We start from the raw sequence: 19,480 nt of genomic DNA on the forward strand, positions 1-19,480 counted from the left end.
CAAAGCCAGCTACTTACTGTGACCCTGTATCAAAATGTAAGAATGCAAGAACAAACTTTAAGGGCATAAGCGTTAGTGGTAGAGCATTTCCCAATCTTGTAGTAATCCCTCTATGTATCCCTGTGTTTAATCCCTCTATGTATCAAATAAACAAACAAGCACAAAAAAATTGAATAGTAAAGGAAATAATCACAAAACACAACAAAATGAAGGCACAAGTTGCAGATACAGAATGGCAAGTTATACAACAGCAGAGGATTGATTACGACAAAGTTTATGCATCCCATAAAGAACTCAAACCTTTAACATTCAGTCTAGTCAAAAACAGTTAAATAATCAGAACAGATACTTCTCAATATACAAAGTAAAAATAGCTAATAAACAAATGAAAATATAATCAATATCTTTAGACATTAAGGAAGTGGACACCAGAACTGTATTTGGTTTCTAACTGACTGGAGTCAGAATGGCAAAATAAGCAACAAATGGATGGTAAGAATAAACAAACCTGTGGGAAGCAGTATAAAGTAGTAGGGCCACTAAGTACAATCTAGCTCTACAGCTCATAAATATATACTTGAAGTAACCAAAGTCACCATACCATAGAGCTGTGGACATGGCTGTCTTATTAAGGCCCTAATCCCAATAGCTAAGTTATATAATCAGCATAGGTTTCCGCCAACAGAAAAATGGATCAAGAAAACATTGTGTTTATGTGCAATGAGATGCTATAAGGTCAAAGAGAAATAAAATCCTGAAATTTGAAGGAAAATTGGCATAACAATAATTTTCCAGGTTATACATAATAAACCAAACACAGGAAGAGAATTATTAAATGTTATTGGTCAGATCCATGTAGAAATTTCATGAAAAATTTGCAAGGTCAAACCAGACAAAATCTTAGCATCGATATGGGGGAGTAGGTAAGAAATTCCAACCCAACTTAAGGAAGTGTTTGTTTCAATGTACATTTTTATTGCATTTTTGAATACTTCATACAAAACATCTTAAACATTTTTATATCCCCTCCCCCAAATGCACCTCCTCTTGCCTCCCCCACCAAATTCATGCATTTTGCCATATATATTAAGACCTATCAAGTCAAGTTAGTGTACCCAGACATCCCTCAGTATAAGTTCATCCACCAGGGTCTAGCCAGTCTATCTAGACCCTCTCCCTTAAAGAAAATCAACTCACCTTCTCCCCACAGTAATCAATTGTCAACAGTTCTTCAGCTAAGGTTGGGGCCTGCTGCCTATGTCCCCAGTTATATGCTGGGATTTTGTCTGATTGAGCCAACATGGGTCTCGTGTATGCTGACATCACTGTTGTAAGTTTAGATGAGCAAGTTCCCAGAGGCCTTGAAGACTGTTTCCTTATTGATCATGCACCAATCTAAGGAACCTTGGACAATTGATCTCTGCTGGGAGGGTAAAACTCAGTATCTTGCAGGGTTGGGACTCTTGGTTGGCCCAGTGGGTGGACCTACACTGAAGGACATTTGGGGACACAAAGTAGCATCTATAGGCTATACATATGTATATATATGAGTATACATTAACTTTAATGGGTGGCAGTGGTGGAGGGTAAGATGGGGAGGGAATCTAAATACCATTAAACTATAACTGTATGAAAATATCAAAAAATCACTTTAAAAATAAATAAATAAATATAAAAACATAATCTGAATAAAGAAGGGGTTCTCTTACAGGATGAGAAGTGAATAGGAAGTGGGGGAAGTAGCAGGAGGAGGATGAAACAGAAGTAGAGGGTCAACAGAGATGAGCGTGCAAATTGTTAAGGCAGAGTTCATCATCATAGTAATTAATATTAACTGGTACAATTTGTATATTAATAGTTATATACAAAATCTAAAACCAGGTGTGATCTTTATGAAAATTTATCCCTTTTGGCCTTTTAAGCACATATAAATCATGAAAACTTCATACATTCATGTACGATCCTTTGATTGTGCTCCACCACACACACTCTCTTCTTTCCCATTCCCCATTGCTGGTTCTTTCTCTTCTGAAATAGACTCACTTCAAATTTCATGTCTTCACTTTTCAGTCTAGATGCAGACCATGAGAAAAATCAATTGGTATTTCTCTTTTTAGTCTGGCTTGTTTTCTATTTCGATGGCCTACACATCCACCTATTTTCCTTCAAATAGCAGAATTCTGACCTTTCTATTGAATAATGCTTCATTATCTTATAGTTTCGTCTTTATCCATTCATCTTTAAATGAGCTCCTGGTCTGATTCCACAAGTTACTCTCATGAATAGTGCAGCAATAATCATAAGTGGGCAGGCACGTCTAACGTAGTCTTCACTTATTTTTTAAATATTTTATTTATTATTTTTATTTTATGTGTATGAGTGTATTGCCTGCATGTATGTGAGTGCACCAATGCCATACAATCCTGCAAGATCCAGAAGAGGGCATCAGATCCCTTGGAACTGGAGTTATAGATGGTTCATAGCCGCCATGTGGGTGCTGGGAATTGAACTCAGGTCCTCTGCAAGAGCAATCAGTGCTCTTAATCTCTGAGCCATCTCTCCAGCCCAGAGTCTTCACTTATTTTATTAGGTTATTTTATCTTATTGATTCAAGACAGGAATTGCTTTGTAGATACAGCTGCCTAGAACTCAGAGCATCCCGCAAGCCTTAGTCTCCTGGGAACTGGTTTTATGATCATATACTACCACATCCAACTTCAATGCTGATTTTAACTTCCAGTTACCCTATGGAAGCAAAAATAATAGTTAAGAAGCAGAAGTAATTTAGCTAAAACCAGGAAACTGTGCACTGGAATGACAGCTCATCTGTGGATTCTTTGCTGTTTTTAGGAAACATGTCTGTCCTTCCAGTTTCATGATACTGCATTTTTACTTTAATGACAATCCTGTCATCAGTAATAAGGTAGTTTCTTAGTGACTAATGGGAAAGCAGTCTTCTCTGTTCCTGTGTGTTTGAGCCTTTCTGTCTGTACTTATGAGTGCGCGTTTTTCTGTCTTGCCCTCTCTCCTTCTTAGTGTGTGTGTGTGTGTGTGTGTGTGTGTGTGTGTGTGTGTGTGTATAGGTAGTTTAATTAGAATGATCGTCAATAAAGACCAAAGTCAGCGACTGTGAAAGTCTCACAGAGTGAGGCACAGTAATAGTAAGTTCATGTCTCTACAGAAAATCGTGGAGAAGTATGGATCAGAAAGGATCCAAAAGCCAGGGTCTTCAGCGCTGCAGAACTACCCAAGAATGTGGAACCAGATGCTGTTGAGCTGAGCCACGTAGAGAAAGACTTCATAGCCTTCTACTCCACAACTCCACGTATGTTCATTTTTTTGATTCTAACAGTTTCACAGGTTAAGAGCTACCTATTAATATTTCAAAAACTTCAATTTTGGTTTTATGCAGATTCTCTCAGACAAATTTTGAGTGAAATTAATAAATACATCAATAAACTAATCTTACCTTTGTTCTGAGGCAATGGGTTTCCCTACACTGTTTTGAAACTGAACTTTTACTAAGTCTTGCAGTATATAGAAAAAGACATACAAAATGATTAAGGTTTTCCCACACAAGGCATCCCTTGACGTCACACCATTCAAAATGAATAACTGATTCATTTTCTGATCAGATCCCTTTAACATTCTTGAATACGGTTTTACGAATCACAGGACTGACTCCTTTCTCATACCCTCAGCCTCCAAGCCCTTTTGCATACTTCTTGTCAAATTCTAGGTATGATGATTCTGTGACATGGTCCACTAGAACGGGGGCACCCTGCTAAAAGCTCTGGAGAAGGTCATGGTAAGATTCTGTGAATCTGGAGATTTGGAATGGTGGATGTTACATGGTCTCTGGATACTCTCCTCTTCAGGAGCCTTATATTAACTCTTTGTAGTTTGCAAACTTTCAATCCATACTTTTAATAATGGTTTACAGAGGGAAATTTGACTATCAAAAACTGCACAGATTTACTGTCTACAGCTTTATGAGTTTGGAAGTATGTGTAAGGCACCATTACCACAAAGATGTCATATACACACCTGGCCCCCAAAGCATCATCCTTTATCATGTATTTTTATTGTTGCATATGTTTTAGATAAGAACACTTTGCATGAAATCTACACTCTTAGAAAATTTTGAAGTGGATACTGCAGTATTGTTGTCTATAAAAGACTATGATACAGGAGGGTCTACAGCAGCATCTGTGACTTGATCATCTAGAATTGAAATGTTGATTTTATTCATCCACTTTGTTATATTTTAAAAATAATCATGACATAATAGAGTCAGTAGGCCATTTGCTGTCATTTAATTCCTGCGATGTAGGCAGCTGCAAGAATCCCAATGCATTACCACACAATTTCTTCCAATTCTGACAAGCTTCCTACATATTACAATTTTTCCAGTTTTTTGTTTTTGTTTGTTTGTTTGTTTCTATGTAGGAAACAAGCTACTGTACAAATAAGTTAGTGTGAGCTTATCAGTGCTTCTCTTTAACACACTGTAAAAGTTATTATCAAGTTCTCCTTCAAAAAAATCTCACAGAAAAAATGCAATAAAGTAGTACAAGACATTGTGCCAAAGACTATCACTTTCTATCTTCCCAGATAATTTGTCCTACAGAGATGAAGAGGGCTCTTACTTCATCATCAAACTCATCTCCTGCTTCCAGAAATATGCCTGGTCCTGTCATCTACTGGATATATTTCAGAAGGTGAGTTCTTCTCTTTTTATGGTCATTCAATTATTTGTTCAGAAAGAAGTTATTGCTATTTTTTTCCACATGCTGTTTATTTTTCATGCGTATGAAAAAGTAAATTGGTACCTGTTTTCTTTCAATCACATGTTCAATGTTTAGTTTAAAAAATGATGTCGATACACCACAGTGAGAAAACAAAGTACATAAAATACATACATACATACATACATACATACATACATACATACATACATACATAAAATACATAAAATATAACCTTGCATGTTATGTGCTACCAGACTATGAGTTCTCAAAATTCAGAGAATGAAATTTGTTTAAAACAATTTATGAATTTAGTAGAAATGGATATTTCATGTTCTGCTGAAGACTGCTCTACACTGGTGACAGTGTACTAGCACACTTTTTCCTACATGTGACCAAACACTAAACAGAAACAACTGAAAGAAGATTTATTGTGACTCATCGCTTTGGAGAGTGCAGTGCAAGGATGCTTGGTATCTTGTATTTACAACAAGCACCATGTTATCAGGGGCTATGCTGGGGAATCAAGAAGCAAGGAACACATTGGGAGCAGGATACGGTTTTCAAAGTCACACTGCCATGACAGAATTCGTTAAGGAAGCTCTACTTTCTAGACTTTCCAGCGTCTCCAAATATAATACCACCCATTTTGGGACCAAATATTCAGCATGTGGGTCTTTAGTGAACATCTCATATTTCAGTCATTACACAGCAGTAAGTGAGATATGGGTATTAGCCTTCCAGAACTCTCATTATGAGGAAATTTCTGCTAAATAGGTGGTTAACAAGCAAACATTCAATTTCAGTTTATGATAGCATCCATAAAAAAGGAAAGCGAATAAAGATGCTCTTTAAATTGAATATCCAGAGGGAAAAACTCAATATTCCTTCTACTTAGAATATTTCTTTTTCCCTACTCATTCTTAATTTTTTTTCATTGCTCTTCATCTGTATGTTATTATTTGCATATCTTTTTCTTACTTTTAAATATTCTCACTAAAATGCAAGATTCCAGAACACAGGGGTTTGGGGGTTCTCAAAATGCCTAGTACATGAGGAATATCCATTTATTATTCTATTAATAATTAGATGCATAAGTAAAAAGACAGATGCATCACTTTTGCAAAGAAAGGGGATTGTTATGAATACAAGAAAACCATTTCTAAATTCAAGATTTATAGGACAGTAGCTCTTGTGAGAAAGAGATCTAATTTCCCAGGTCAGGGAAAAGTACAAATTGGGGTTTATGTGAATAGTGACCTAGGATGTTAAGTCTTGTTAAATGACTATGAATTAGACATCACACTGTCAAGAATATATTTAAGACAACACTACAATTAGTTTGTTTAGCATAAGTAGGAAGTCACTGGTCAGTCCAGGCAAAATATTTCAGAAGTCAGCCCCTTATAAATGTGAAATTTTGATAGTTATTTGATGTTCAAACTAAATACAAGATGCTGAGATTTGAATCTATTTCAATTGAAGTCTCAGCTTGGGTAGGATTTAAAGAAAGGATAATTTTGCAAATTAAATTCTAATGTACACATCTCAAACAATAATTAATTGTAAGTTTACTGATTCAGAAATAATAAAGGAAATGATTGGAAGATTTGATATTAGGGATAAAATTTTATTTTTATTTTTTAATTTTTGGTCTTTTTGAGACAGGGATTCCCTGTAACCCCAGCTGGCCTGAAACTTGCTATATGGACCAGGCTAGCCTCAAACTCACAGAGACCTGCCTGCCTCTGCCTCCCAGGTGCTGGGATTAAAGGCATGTGCCACCATGCCTGGCAAGATGTTTATTTTTAAGTAGTGTATCATCTTAAATGGGTTGGTAATGCTAAGAGGTGTCAGCATTAAGGAATTAGAATATCCTAAGCTCGGTGTCATCAGTCCCTGGATCAACTGACATTCTTGCACCTCCGCCTTGTAGTACAATGGTTTTCAGATCATATATAAAGTTTATCTCATGCAGAGCTTATTTTTGGTTTTAGGTGCAACTATCATTTGAAAAACCAAGCATTAATTTCCAGATGCCCACCATTGACCGGGCAAGCCTGACAAGACGTTTCTACCTCTTTCCTGGAAACTGAAAATAGTAATTGCTATAGTTCTTGCTATCAGACAAAGTAAGAAGAAAGGGACATGGGTGATCTCCTATAATCAATGAGACCTGATGACTTGGATGATCAAATTAACTTTGGTTGACATCGTTTGTTGTAAGAAAGTGTAAGGCAAACACAACCACAATCACGAACAGCACAAGTTTCAGAGCGGTGATTATTGAAATACATTAAAATGTGCTAAAACTTCTGTTGTCATTTAAGTTAATTCCTATGTTAAGGGATATCTCTCTTTCCTAAGTAGACTACAGAGAATCTGGATGGAGGTCATGGCCATAGCAAGACTACAGGGCTCAGAGGAATTGCAGTGGCTGAGTGAGAGATGGAGTCTGAGCAGGGTAACCATGTTGACCTTCTGTTCTGTGTGTCCTCTGCAGAAGCAACAGGCAACCAGGCATATTTCCATATTTTTTACCTTGAAGAAGGGACTTTGCAATGGCAATAGTGCAAGAGCTTAATCGCAAAACTTGGGAGGCTAAGGATAATTTTGAGTTCAAGACCAGATTGAACGAGTTATTCAGAATCTGCCTCAGAAAAATTAAGTGCATTTATCAATATAGAACATGCATGTAACTTTCTGTGTGAATAAAATGAAATAAAAATATAAAATAAAATAAAACAAATGAACTGTATCTTGAGTCCTTTAGTAGAAAATGGCAGTGGTGGAAATGAAGGGGAAGAAGCCAATGTAATTCACATAATAATGAGCTTCAGTGTGGAAAGAGAAGCAGCTAACTCACCTCCAGCAATCTGATGAAAGCCATGGTGCTTGTGATGGCCAGCGTTAAATTCCAGCTTGACAGAATCTAGTATTTTCTGGGAGTCAAGTCTGTGAGCAAGTCTGTGAGGGATTGTGTTGATTATGTTAATTAGATGGGAAGACCCAGCATAAAATTAGGCAACAGCACACTTAGATTTGAGTCCTGGACTAAATTAAAGGGTCAAAGCAAGCTGAGCACAGAATTCCTTCACTCTTCTTTCTGTGAACACAATGTGACCAGCTGTTGCAAGCTCCCGATACCTTGATTTTATGGCCATGATGAACTGAACCCTCAAATATGAGCCATAGTAAGCCCTCTCTTCCTTAAATTGCTTTGGTTGGAGTATTTTATCAGAGCTACAAGAAAAAATAACTAAGACAGTGTCTAAATGACAATGTGATGTCCCTCTCACACATTTATGTAATTACCTTGAACATACAGTAGATGGGTTTTCAAAATGACTCAGTGAGTAAAGGTCCATGCTGTCAAGCCTTAGGACCTGAGTCTGATCACCACATAGTGGAAGAAGTGACTTGAATCCTACCACAAGTTGTCTTCTGATTGCCACAAATACAGGTTCATGTGTGCATACACGCATACACACAGTAAATAGATAGATAGATTGGATAGATGATAGATAGATAGATAGATAGATAGATAGATAGATAGATAGATGATAGATAGATAGATAGATAAATGATAGATGACAGATAGATAGATGATGATAGATAGATGATGATAGATGATGATAGATAGATAGATGATTGATAGATAGATGATAGATAAATGATAGATGATGATAGATAGATGATAGATAGATAGATGATAGATGATAGATAGATAGATAGATAGATAGATAGATAGATAGATAGATGATATAGAATTACGAATTCTTTTTTCCAAGAGAGAAGGCCAGGATCCTTTTCATTTCGCTGAAGATGTTGAGGAACTAAAATTGTGAAGATGCTGTAGAAGTCAGTTATTTGATGAAAGAATGATAAAATATTCACTTTCACACAAAACTTGTACTCATTACCTAAAGAAAAATTTAGTTTTACAGTCTTGATAACAGTTTCAGTATTGTGACAATACTGAGACAACATTGATGCTTGATGCTTAAAAGTGATAAATAGAATATATTTGCATATGTACTTCTAAAATTAATTTCTTTCTTTAAAGACTTTTTTCACTTTCTTATTGAGATTGTATATTTTCGAATACCAAAGTTGTTCCTCTCATGGGTTCCTGTAAGTGGAACGATGTTGACATCTTTAGGATTCTAACTGATCGATTTACCCAGATAGCTACATATGAAGTAGTGGGAAAAGAATGGAAATGGGAAAGTGAGAAGACCCGAGTGCATTCTAATTCTTACCCATTACACAATCTCTTCCATTTCCTCAGCTCAATTCTTTTCATCTGTTTTATTGAGATTTTGTGCATTTCATATAACAGTTCTTAATCAAATTTAGACCTCCTCTCCCATCCATGTACCCCATCCCCACTGGACCACATGTATTCCACCATAAATGTTAAGTGCCATCCTGGCAGGCATTTGTACCCAGATGTCCTTCAGTGCCAGTTCATCCACTGGACTCCAGTCAGCCTACCTAGAGTCTCTCCCTTAAAAAGCATCTACCTTCCCTCACCCAGCAGTAACCAGTTGCCAATAGTTCCTAAGCTAGAGTTGGGGCCTGTTACCTGTATCCTTGTTCTCTCCAGGAGGGAAATGGTGTAATCAAAGTTCTACAGCTCCACTGGCTGGGTGTAAAGTGATGTGGTGTTGCTAAGCCATATTACAGTTATACCTGAATAATCAAGCAGTTTCACTCCTAGCATTGGTCCAATAGCAGAGGGAAACAGATGAACACTCATCCTTTGTATGTCTATCAGTATGAAACTGTGCTCCTGAGCCAGGCTTCCTTATTCTTTTACTGAAACATTGTCTCCAGCATGAACTGACAAAAATAGAGGCCAGTTCCTATCTTTGTTTTAGCAGAAAAGTTTACTCTCTTTGATCCTTAAAGCTAAATCTCTCTCTTTTTCCCTCTGTCTCTCTCTGTCTCTCTCTGTCTCTCTGTCTCTGTCTCTCTCTCTCTCTCTCTCACACACACACACATACACACAGCAGCAGCAGTAGCAGCAGCAACAACAGCAACATTAACAACAAACAGATTTTTTGTTGTTTGTAATGAGAAAAGCATGCTGCTTTTAGTATTTTTGACATGTAAAGCATGCATACACACATTTATTTTGAGTGGAGGCCATGGTGGTGTCCTGTGGGATTAAGGTCAGATACCAAGAGGAGCACATGGCTCAATGAGCTTGTTTAAATTTATACAAAGTAACTTAGTTGCAAAGTTAGGTGAAAATCTTTAAGCTAGATTGTGTCCATATTGTAAAATTCATTCCTACAAGTTGGGCAGTCACTGTGAAACACAGTATTTTAGTTTCTCATATCATGTACAGGATCCACTAGTACATGACAGTATTATTCACAATACTTAAAACAAGGTATCAATCCAAGTCATGAATGGATTAACATAATGGAAAAATATTCAAACACATACATACTGTGAGTATTATTTGTACTTTGAAAAGAATGATCTCCATCACATACTACAATATGAACACTGTGGACATGAGGCCAGATGAAATACACCAGCAACAAACAGACAAATCATGTCTGATTGCACTTGCATAAGTAGAGTGATCAGATTTGTAGAGAGAAGAAGAGGTTATGGGGAATATATTACTTCCTTGTTTTCTATAATAGAATTCCTGAGATTGGGTCTTTATAAATTAAAGATATTTCGTTGCATTGTGATTCTTGTGGAAAAATAAACGATATAACACCATGGCAGGGCAACTTAGTTGTGTCACAACATGGAAGGATGTCTGAGTGCAGAAAGGGAAAGCATTTGGGGCATGCTTGTTTTATCACAACCAAATCACTCCCTGCAACCAACATTATTACCTTCTAAACTTGGTGCTCTAATACCCAGACCTTTTCTCCTGGACCCAACCTTGTAAGAAATTATAACACCCAGTTCCCTGTAAAATGATTTCCACACATGAACCTTTGCATATCACATTCAAAATATAAAAGGGCAGGCTTGTATGACTTAATTTATGTGGAGCTCTCATTTTAACCAGAGATACTGAGTGGTGGTGCCAGTATCATGGGTGTCATGGGTGTATTCCACACCATTGGATGGCAGACAGGAAGATGGTGAAGGTGGAATAGTCTGTGTTTTACACATTTTGCTACAATAAAAAATTTTTCAAAAATAAATTGATGGTATGATTGAGGAGAAAAGATGGAGACTGAATCAGTATTCATTTATTTAGAAGAGAATTTATCCAGCAAATAACATTGTTAAAATAAAAAAAAGGGGGGGGGTTAATATGTTCTATCTGGGTATGAGGGTACAAGACCATAATCACAGACTCATGAGCCTGAACTTTGAAATCACCCTGCTCCGTGAGACTATGCCTTAAAAAGGTAATTATTTAATCAATGCTTTCTAAGTAATAAGAAAATAATTGAAAACTACGAGATCAGTAACTGATTGGAGAAGGGGCAGTGTATGCAAGCTACGGTTCATTGCTAAATATGAAGTAGGCATCCGATTTTGATTGTAGTCTAGCCATTAAGAAATGGATAAAAATAAGTCTTCTCAAGTATTCCAAAGATTAACACCAAGACAGAGGATAGGAAGATGTCCAACAAAAAGACGTTTTCTGTTCATTACATAACTATGACACTCGGGAATTCCTTACAGCTGTGGTTATCTATCTACTGAAGACCCTCAACAATTCACCCTGGAGGATGTTGGGGTGCTCCCTGAGGTACTGACAGTTAATGCTTACTGGAAGAGGTGGTATCATTTCTTAGGGTATAGTCACTGGGTAGTTGTCCATGCTCTAGTAAATTATCTCCCACCCATGCCCTGGCAAGAAATTCTAATTAAACTCTGAGACAAACAGAAAGACATGAAAGTAGGTAAGAGACTGTTAAAAAGAAGCATCCAAGAGAGAAGGAAGAGAGGAGAAAGGGGAACAAGGAGGGAAAATAATAAAAGTTAATTACATAACTGTGTGATAGTATCAAACAATAAAAACATAAAAGATTACCAGTGTAAAAGAAAGGAGAAGTGACTTAAGGAAGGTGTGTCTAGAAGATGGGACTGAAGGCAGGCTGGAGGGCCCCGTGTTCATTATCAGATGTGCTGTACGATCCTACTAGTTGCTTTTTGAGATGCATTTATTTAATGACTATTTTAAAGTTAAAATGCACCAACAATTTTAACAGAATAAAAACACCTACAAAGCAGATAGTCCTTAGTTTGTTGACTTTTCAAACTATATGTCATTCATTGTGAAGTTTCTAGAAGAAAGTCAGTTGATCACTAAAACGATTGCATGTCATTGGCACTGTGATGGTTTATTTTGAATATTAATTTTATTTGATTAAGAAATTTCTTTGGCAATAATGAGGTGCACTTTAGGGTATGACCGAGAGTAGAGTGAGTTTCCAGAAAGGATTAATTGAGTTGGGAGATCTGCTCTGAATATGGATCTAATTTGACTGAGGTTCTGAACTCAATAAAGGAAGGGCAAAGGAGGTGGCCAGTTGAGTGTGATCATTCCCCCTTTGTTTCCTGATCTACCTATATACAAGCAAATATCCTCAAACTCTTCCACCACGTCCTCCCCATGGTGATGAACTGAGACTGCTCCAACCTTTCTTCCCCGAAGTTGCCTCTTCTCAGGTATTTGTTAACAGTGATAAGAAAGGCAAGTACTGCATTTAATATACTGAAAAAATAATAGCTATGTGTTTAACAGTTATGTATTGCTGAGCAACAAAACACCCCAAAGTTCGTTTGCCTTTCCATTTTATAAACCTTTATATTGCTAATGCTATTAAAGACATTTATTTTTATTTCATGGTTTCATGTCTATGAGGGTTTGTCTGCATGCATATAAATGCACCATATGCATCGTGACCAAAGAAGCCAGAAGTGGGTGTCAGAGCCCCTGGAACTGGAGTTGCAGACAGTTGTGAGCCACCCTGAGGGTCCCCTGCAAGAACAAGTGCTCTTAATCTCTCAGTCATCTCTTCAGTCACTCCATTATTTAATTTTAATGTCTATCATCTATTTGTATATTTTCAAAAAGTAAAACATACGATTTTCTTGTGCATTTACCAACAACCAAAAAAATGCGTATGTTTTTCCTGTTTGTCACTGACAAACCAATGTGATGATTCAGAGGACAGAAACAGATAACTTACCTGAGGTTCCAATCAGTAGTAGCAGCATCTGTGCTCCACTGTTCTCACTCAGTTTCTCTACCCTGAAGCCTTCCTCTGCCACATCCTAGGTTGAGCAATCTTTTCTACTATGTTGTCTCTGGACTATGCAAAGGCCAGTGGTGGTACTAGAAAAATAGACGTCTAATTGGATTTAGTAACTGTGCTAAAAATGGACTGGAATGGAGGGCTGGAGAGATGGCACAGTGGTTAAGAACACTGGTTGTTCCTGCAGAAGACCCGGGTTCGAATCCCAGCACCCACATGGCAGCTAACAACTGTCCATAACTGCAGTTCCAGGGGATCCCACAGCCTCATCTGTCCTCCATGGGCATTGCACGACATGGGTGCACTTACCTACATGCAGGCAATACACTCATACACATAAAAAATAAATAAATTATAAAAAATGGACTGGAATGCAGAATGTGGAAACTTGCATTAGGGTGTGAATATACAAGATTTCAGTCTGATAACTTTGTTGTGTGAAGGAGAAATGTTGCTTATCAAAACAGAAACCAAAATGTTTCTGTCTGACAAGCTGGAATTTCCCAGTGAGTCAGCATCACCCTGTGTTTCTGGAAAGGAAAGGAAGACTTCTGAGATAGTTTTTACTTTCATTACTTTTCTGACCCAGGAAGATACGCAGCTGTGGCTGGTGAGTGACTTCTTTTTTTGTTTATGATAAATTTAAGGGGCTTCCCTCTGGGATTTGTGGAGAAGAGATAATGATGTGGAGGGGCCTTCATTGGGCAGAACTATTTTGGTGAGAGTGGACTGGCTTTGGCAGCGGGGGTCAGAGCAACAAGCAGGACTGCAAACAATGTTCCTGACCTAATATTTTACAGCAGCTGGAGAGAAAGAAAAGAGATGCCAGGCAGCCCATGTTCTTAATGTTTCCTCATGAATTTAGACTCGCACTGACCCGAAGTTCTCACCCATTCTGCAGGCATTCTATTGTAAGAGAGAGAAACCATGCTCTTGAAGAGAAAAGTACATTTCCTCCATGTTTTTGCTATTTGTCCAACCTTTGATTTCAGCAGAAGTAAACCAACTACTCTACATTCTCCGTCTCTGCACAGAGAGCCACCTATCAGCCCAGGCAACGGAGGCAAAATGTACTACATTACAATTCTAATTTATTCCTGTTTCACTACTACAAGTATAAAATAAAATATATTTTTAAGTTGGTTATCAGGAAAAAAATACAAATGAAAGGAGTCAGCCATCGATCAATCACTAAATGCAAAGAAAGCAAAGAAATCATTGAGCTATCACCACATTCTAATGGCTTTTTCTTCTTCTTTTTCTTCTCTCTGAAGCTCAGTATCCCTATCTGTAAAACTGTGGCACATCGAGTAAGATAAGCACTCTTTCTAGTGTGATTCTCAGACCACTTAACATCACCAAGAAATGGTTAGAAATGAAAGTCTCATCCTGCCATATTAATAAGGATTTCTGAGAAGGTCATGCAGATGACCTTGTGGGTGCTGGACAGCTATTACCAAGCTGTACAGATGATCTCACACACACACACACACACACACACACACACACACTCACACACACACTAGTTACTAGTGTAGACTCAGATACCTATAAACCCTGTCTACTTAGAGCCAGGTGAACACACGAATGAGATCCAGTCAAAAAGTTACAGGATTTTGCCAAGAACATGCTGGATGGGATCTGTGACAAGTTGGTGGATAAGAATGTGATAAATGGAGATGAGTTACAGAGTGGAGGAAGACGTTTGCTTTACTGGCAACAACACTGAGAACCTGGTTGAAACTATCTTTGAGAAACCTGAGACGGCAGGCAAAATATTTGCTGACCACATAGGCAATTCCAAGACACAGCTGCATTTAAGTGAGTAGCTTTAGCCACAATTCTATTAACTTTCTTTTCCAACTAGCCATGTGAGGCTTCTGTCCATATTTCCCTATTTTCAACTGATGCCTAATGTTCTGTATTCCTCAATTTTTTTGCCTATTTATTTAATAGTTAAAAATTAAGTTGACTCACTCCGACAGCTTTCCTGCTTTTTCACATTTTATCTTTTGTTTAACAATTCTCACGACCAATCATACAATGAAATTAACTTGCTCATTCCATTATTGTGATTTCCTCTCCTGAAAAGCAGTCTCAGTAAAGCAGGACTCTTTGGATACTTTATTTACAAAAGATCACACTAGAAATGACATCTGATTGAAAAGAGGTGCTCAGAAAATATTAAATGAATGGATTGTTCTGGGCCTTGTTGAATTCGGAGAAATCATTTGTTGGAGTATAAGTTCCTCATCATACAATGGAGATGTTAAAGTTTTTCCCAAATACAGAATGTACAATGTGAGGAACGTTCACTATCTTCTGTACATATGTAGCTTAATTAAAAATTCTTGCTCTTAATTTATATTAGTAAAAATTAACTAAAATGTGAAGACTACTGGAACATTAGTTCTTATTTAAAAATGGGTAAATATTGCAATTTTTAGAGTAACATTCTCCCTTATGTCTCAGACCTGCTGTTTGGACATGATAGTAGCAACAAGTACAGAGAACACTCTGCGCGTTAATTTGTTTCAGTAAGACTTACATAAAATGTGGTGTGCTATGCTCGGTCTTTAGGTCACAGCTCACTGGTCCCAAACACAGAATGTAATATAGAAAAGAGTATTTCTTAAACTCTTTTTTTTGGGGGGGGGGTGGCCTTTTGCGACAGGGTCTCCCTGTAGCCCCACCTGGCCTGGATTCACTGTGGAGACCAGGCTGGTCTCAAACTCACAGAGATCCGCCTGACTCTGCCTCCTAAGTGCTGGGATTAAAGGTCTGTGCCACCAAACCTGGCCAAATTCTTATAACATTCTTCTTGGGTTATTTTGTGGCATCAAGGCCAATGTCCACATAGTTATGCATATCTTTTTTTCTCAGAATAATAAATGCCATTACAGAAACTTTGATTACAGATTTCAGTTATCTCTTTATTTATAAAGCAGGGGAATGATGAGCTCTGGTTTCATAGGAACTCTCCATTTTTATTTGGAAGAGGCTAAAGAGCTCATAAGCAAACATGAAGCTTGGAGTAAAGGCCAAATCACATTCTTGGAAGAGGAGTATAGCCATTTCCTTGTCTGTGTTGTGAACAATAAGGAAATACGTAGGTCCTAGAAATTTGGTTTTATCAGTAGATCCAGTTTTCATATTATTTCAGAATTTCATCCTGATACTGAGGATGATGAACCTCAGAAAATGTCTACAATGTCTTCCTCTTCAATGGGTAGCAACTCGCATACCCCAAGTCACAGTAGTAACCCTTAGACCTCTATTTTCATGACTCAGTAAAGACATAGGAAACTGTGGTCTTAATGCATTTTCATCATCAGAAATGACCATAAATGATTTAAAGAATAGAGCACTGATGTTCCCTTTTTTCCTTCCACTTCAGAATCTGAGGATGAAAGCACAGTTGAAGAGCACGCTTTATCAGTGCAGACCTCGCTTTCTCCCTGATAGGTAACTGCACCAAACTCTGTGTTTCTAGGAACCCAGGTCCCCTGAATTACAGTCACATAACCACTTCATTGACGTTCAGACCATCTGTGTTTTTCTCTCACCTCTGTCTCTAACAAACATCCTCAAAACAAGGGTTAGTTCTTAGTTCTCTGTTCTTTGCTTATCTCTAGAAGCCAGAAAAGGAGGAGAATACTGGAGTGGCCCATTCAAAAGTTGCAGTGCTGATGGCAGGTAAGGTCTGTCCCAGGACACATACTTATGTTACTTGGAATAAGGCAGATTTCAAAGGGCACTATAGGTCAGTGGAGAGATAACTGGGGTTACAGTCGGGAAAGCTATACATCAAGATCATCACTGTCACAGACTATGTGCTCTGATAGCCCATATTTTAAATGCTGTTCATCTTTAAATTCATAAACATCTGTACAAAACAGGGTATGATCAAGTATATGGGTATAAAAATAAAAATCACAGTATGAGTCACACAGCCTTTGTTGTTACCAAAGAAATTAGCTTTGTCAAAGACATATACTGTCTAGAGAAGAGTAGTGATAACGTTTTGTGAATGCTGTATTTTTTATAAGTTCTTGACAAACTAAAGAATAACAACCTTGTGATTCTTTTCATGGCTCTTTGCGTATGGCATATATTAACTGAAATGTTGAATTGCTATTCTCCATATTGATTTATATGCATTAAGAAAAATAATTCAAAATCCCTTTCCAAATGGGTTGATAAATTAGTGAGGGGTTATGTGCAATAAATGTGTAAAATTAATGTTAATTTCATAAAAGAGACAAAAAAGAATTCAACTAGAGAAACGGCACGTTGGAGAGAGTCAGGAGAAGACACTTGGTCAGATCTTAGCTAAGACAACCACACTGAGATGATATGCCAATAAGTACCTGAAAAAAAGTAGAGAATTGTCCAAACTATAAAGCAGAAGAGGAAGCCAGCATAATAGCCCTTAGACCGGAATTCTCTTGCTGGTTTCATGGGGAAGCTAATCTAGCTGCAAAATGAGAAGCCAGGATGATTGGGGAAGGTAAAACCATTAAATTGTCTAATACGCAATGTGCTGCATAGGACCTTTTGCAACTGGAGCAGAATTTGGATTTTATTTGCAACAGAGTACATTAGAGGTTTGTGTGTGCGTGCGAGTGTGTACGTGGGCACTCACAACACTACTTTATTGAGTTGGCATGGCCTAAAAGTTTCAGTCGAATTTAGACCTTCTGCTGAGCCCAGTCATTAATTAAATTAGCATCCATCACTGAAATGTGCTTAAAGAATGTGCAAGTATTAAACACTTTTTGTGCAAGCTGTTTTATCTCAACTTGCAACACGTAAATTACCAAAAAAAAAACCAGACATAATGAAAACTATAACAAATAGATTGATTAGGAATCTGAAACTCCCTTTTACTGAAATGTAACAAAAGTGATTTTAGCTAAATGTCTAAAGAGAATTTTCTGTCCTCTGTCTCCTTCACCGTCTTGTCCTCTTTCTCCGTTTTCTTCCATTCTATTTTCCATTAATACATCATTTCACCTTCATGCCTTTTTTCTTTTTAATTCTTTGCTTTGGTTGCATATGTGACATCTTTGAATTTGTTCACGTCTCACCATACTCTCAACCTCCATTTTGCTGTTGAAATTAATACAGGTTATTAGAGGCAAGAAGTCTTTGAAAGAGAGTACAAAATGATAAGTAAATATCCAAGTAAAATTATTTTTAATATATTTTATTTATTATTTTTATTTTATGTGTATGCATGTATTACCTGCATGTATGTGAGTGCATCTGTGTCATGCAATGCCTTGTAGAAAGTCATGCCTCCGAGCTGGGGTGACATTATAGGAGTAAAGTCATGCCTCCGAGCTGGGGTGACATCATAGGAGTAAAGTCATTCCTCCGAGCTGGAATGACGTGAGAATTGTGGCGTACGAGTGTGGGAGTCCGTTTTCTACATCACGCGGGTTGTGTTGTGCTAGGATCGAGCTCGAGTTGTCAGCTTGGCCGCAAGCACCTCCGCCCCTGGAGCCAGCTGGCCGGGCCCCATACGATGCCTTATATGAGAAATAAAATTAGGGCCTGGGTTTAAAAGCACTGACAGCTTTTGCGGAGGACCCGGGTTCGATTCCCAGCACCCACATGGCAGCTATGAACTGTCCTTAACTCCAGTTCCGGGGGAATCCAAAGCCATCTTCTGACCCCCATGGTATTGCATGACACAGGTGCACTCACATACATACAGGCAACACATTCATACACATAAATAATAGAAATATTAAATAAAATATTTTTTCAAAAGAGCATAAAAAGGGACGTCCCTAGGAAGAAGAGCACATGTTGTATATAGTAGAACAACACAAAGAGATGGGTAGAGACATAGGTAAACTGATACAATTAAAGATTTAATAACTTCAAGGAACAAGAAACTCAATGCCCTTTGGGGGAAAAAAAAGAACTAACAGAAAACATTTTAAAGAATTTGAAGACATTCTCTCATTAACAATTAAACCCTTTAATCCTCCCTGGCATCATGTGACACACTAATAATGTAAAGATGAAAGACATTTCCTGTCTCAAATTTATAGAAAGTAAACACAATAAAGATATAAACACAAATAATAGTTTATATGAAAAATTCATACTTAAAATGTAAACGTGGAGAAGGACATTTTGATCACATTGAAGAATTCATGGACTTTTAAGAAATATTTTCTTTATTATTTTATGTGTATGAGTGTATTGCCTGCACATAGGTAAGTGCACCCGTGTTGTGCAATTCCCCTCAGAGGACAGAAAAGGCCATCAGATCCCCTGGAACTGGAGTTGAGGACAGTTGTTAGCTGCCATGTGGGTGGTGGGATTCAAACTTGGGTCTTCTGCAAGAACAACCAGTGTTCTTAACCACTGAGCCATCTCTCCAGCCCTGAATTCAGGGACTTTTATGGGAAAAAGGAATAAGATGTTTTCTACATGGTCCACGTGTGATAAATACATAACAAT

At 37.6% G+C, this 19,480-nt stretch overlaps 1 protein-coding gene and 1 pseudogene across 4 annotated transcripts in view; both read left to right on the top strand.

Moving 5' to 3' along the window:
* The window catches only part of Casp4 (caspase 4), a 31,841-nt gene extending 24,386 nt beyond the window's left edge, over nucleotides 1–7,455 (top strand). For all 4 annotated transcript variants that reach the window (XM_029568997.1, XM_029568996.1, XM_029568999.1 and 1 more), the window contains exons 6-8: nucleotides 3,182–3,325; nucleotides 4,615–4,721; nucleotides 6,746–7,455. In XM_029568997.1, the coding sequence (XP_029424857.1) occupies nucleotides 3,182–3,325; nucleotides 4,615–4,721; nucleotides 6,746–6,844 (350 nt within the window). In that variant the 3' untranslated portion in view covers nucleotides 6,845–7,455. The remainder of the gene's footprint in view (nucleotides 1–3,181; nucleotides 3,326–4,614; nucleotides 4,722–6,745) is intronic.
* Nucleotides 7,456–12,130: 4,675 nt separating this feature from the next.
* Nucleotides 12,131–19,480, top strand: part of LOC103743238 — a 17,777-nt pseudogene continuing 10,427 nt past the window's right edge.

Source organism: Nannospalax galili, unplaced genomic scaffold (genome assembly GCF_000622305.1).
Source record: "Nannospalax galili isolate Female #2095 unplaced genomic scaffold, S.galili_v1.0 scaffold1222, whole genome shotgun sequence".
Classification (NCBI taxonomy): Eukaryota; Metazoa; Chordata; class Mammalia; order Rodentia; family Spalacidae; genus Nannospalax; species Nannospalax galili.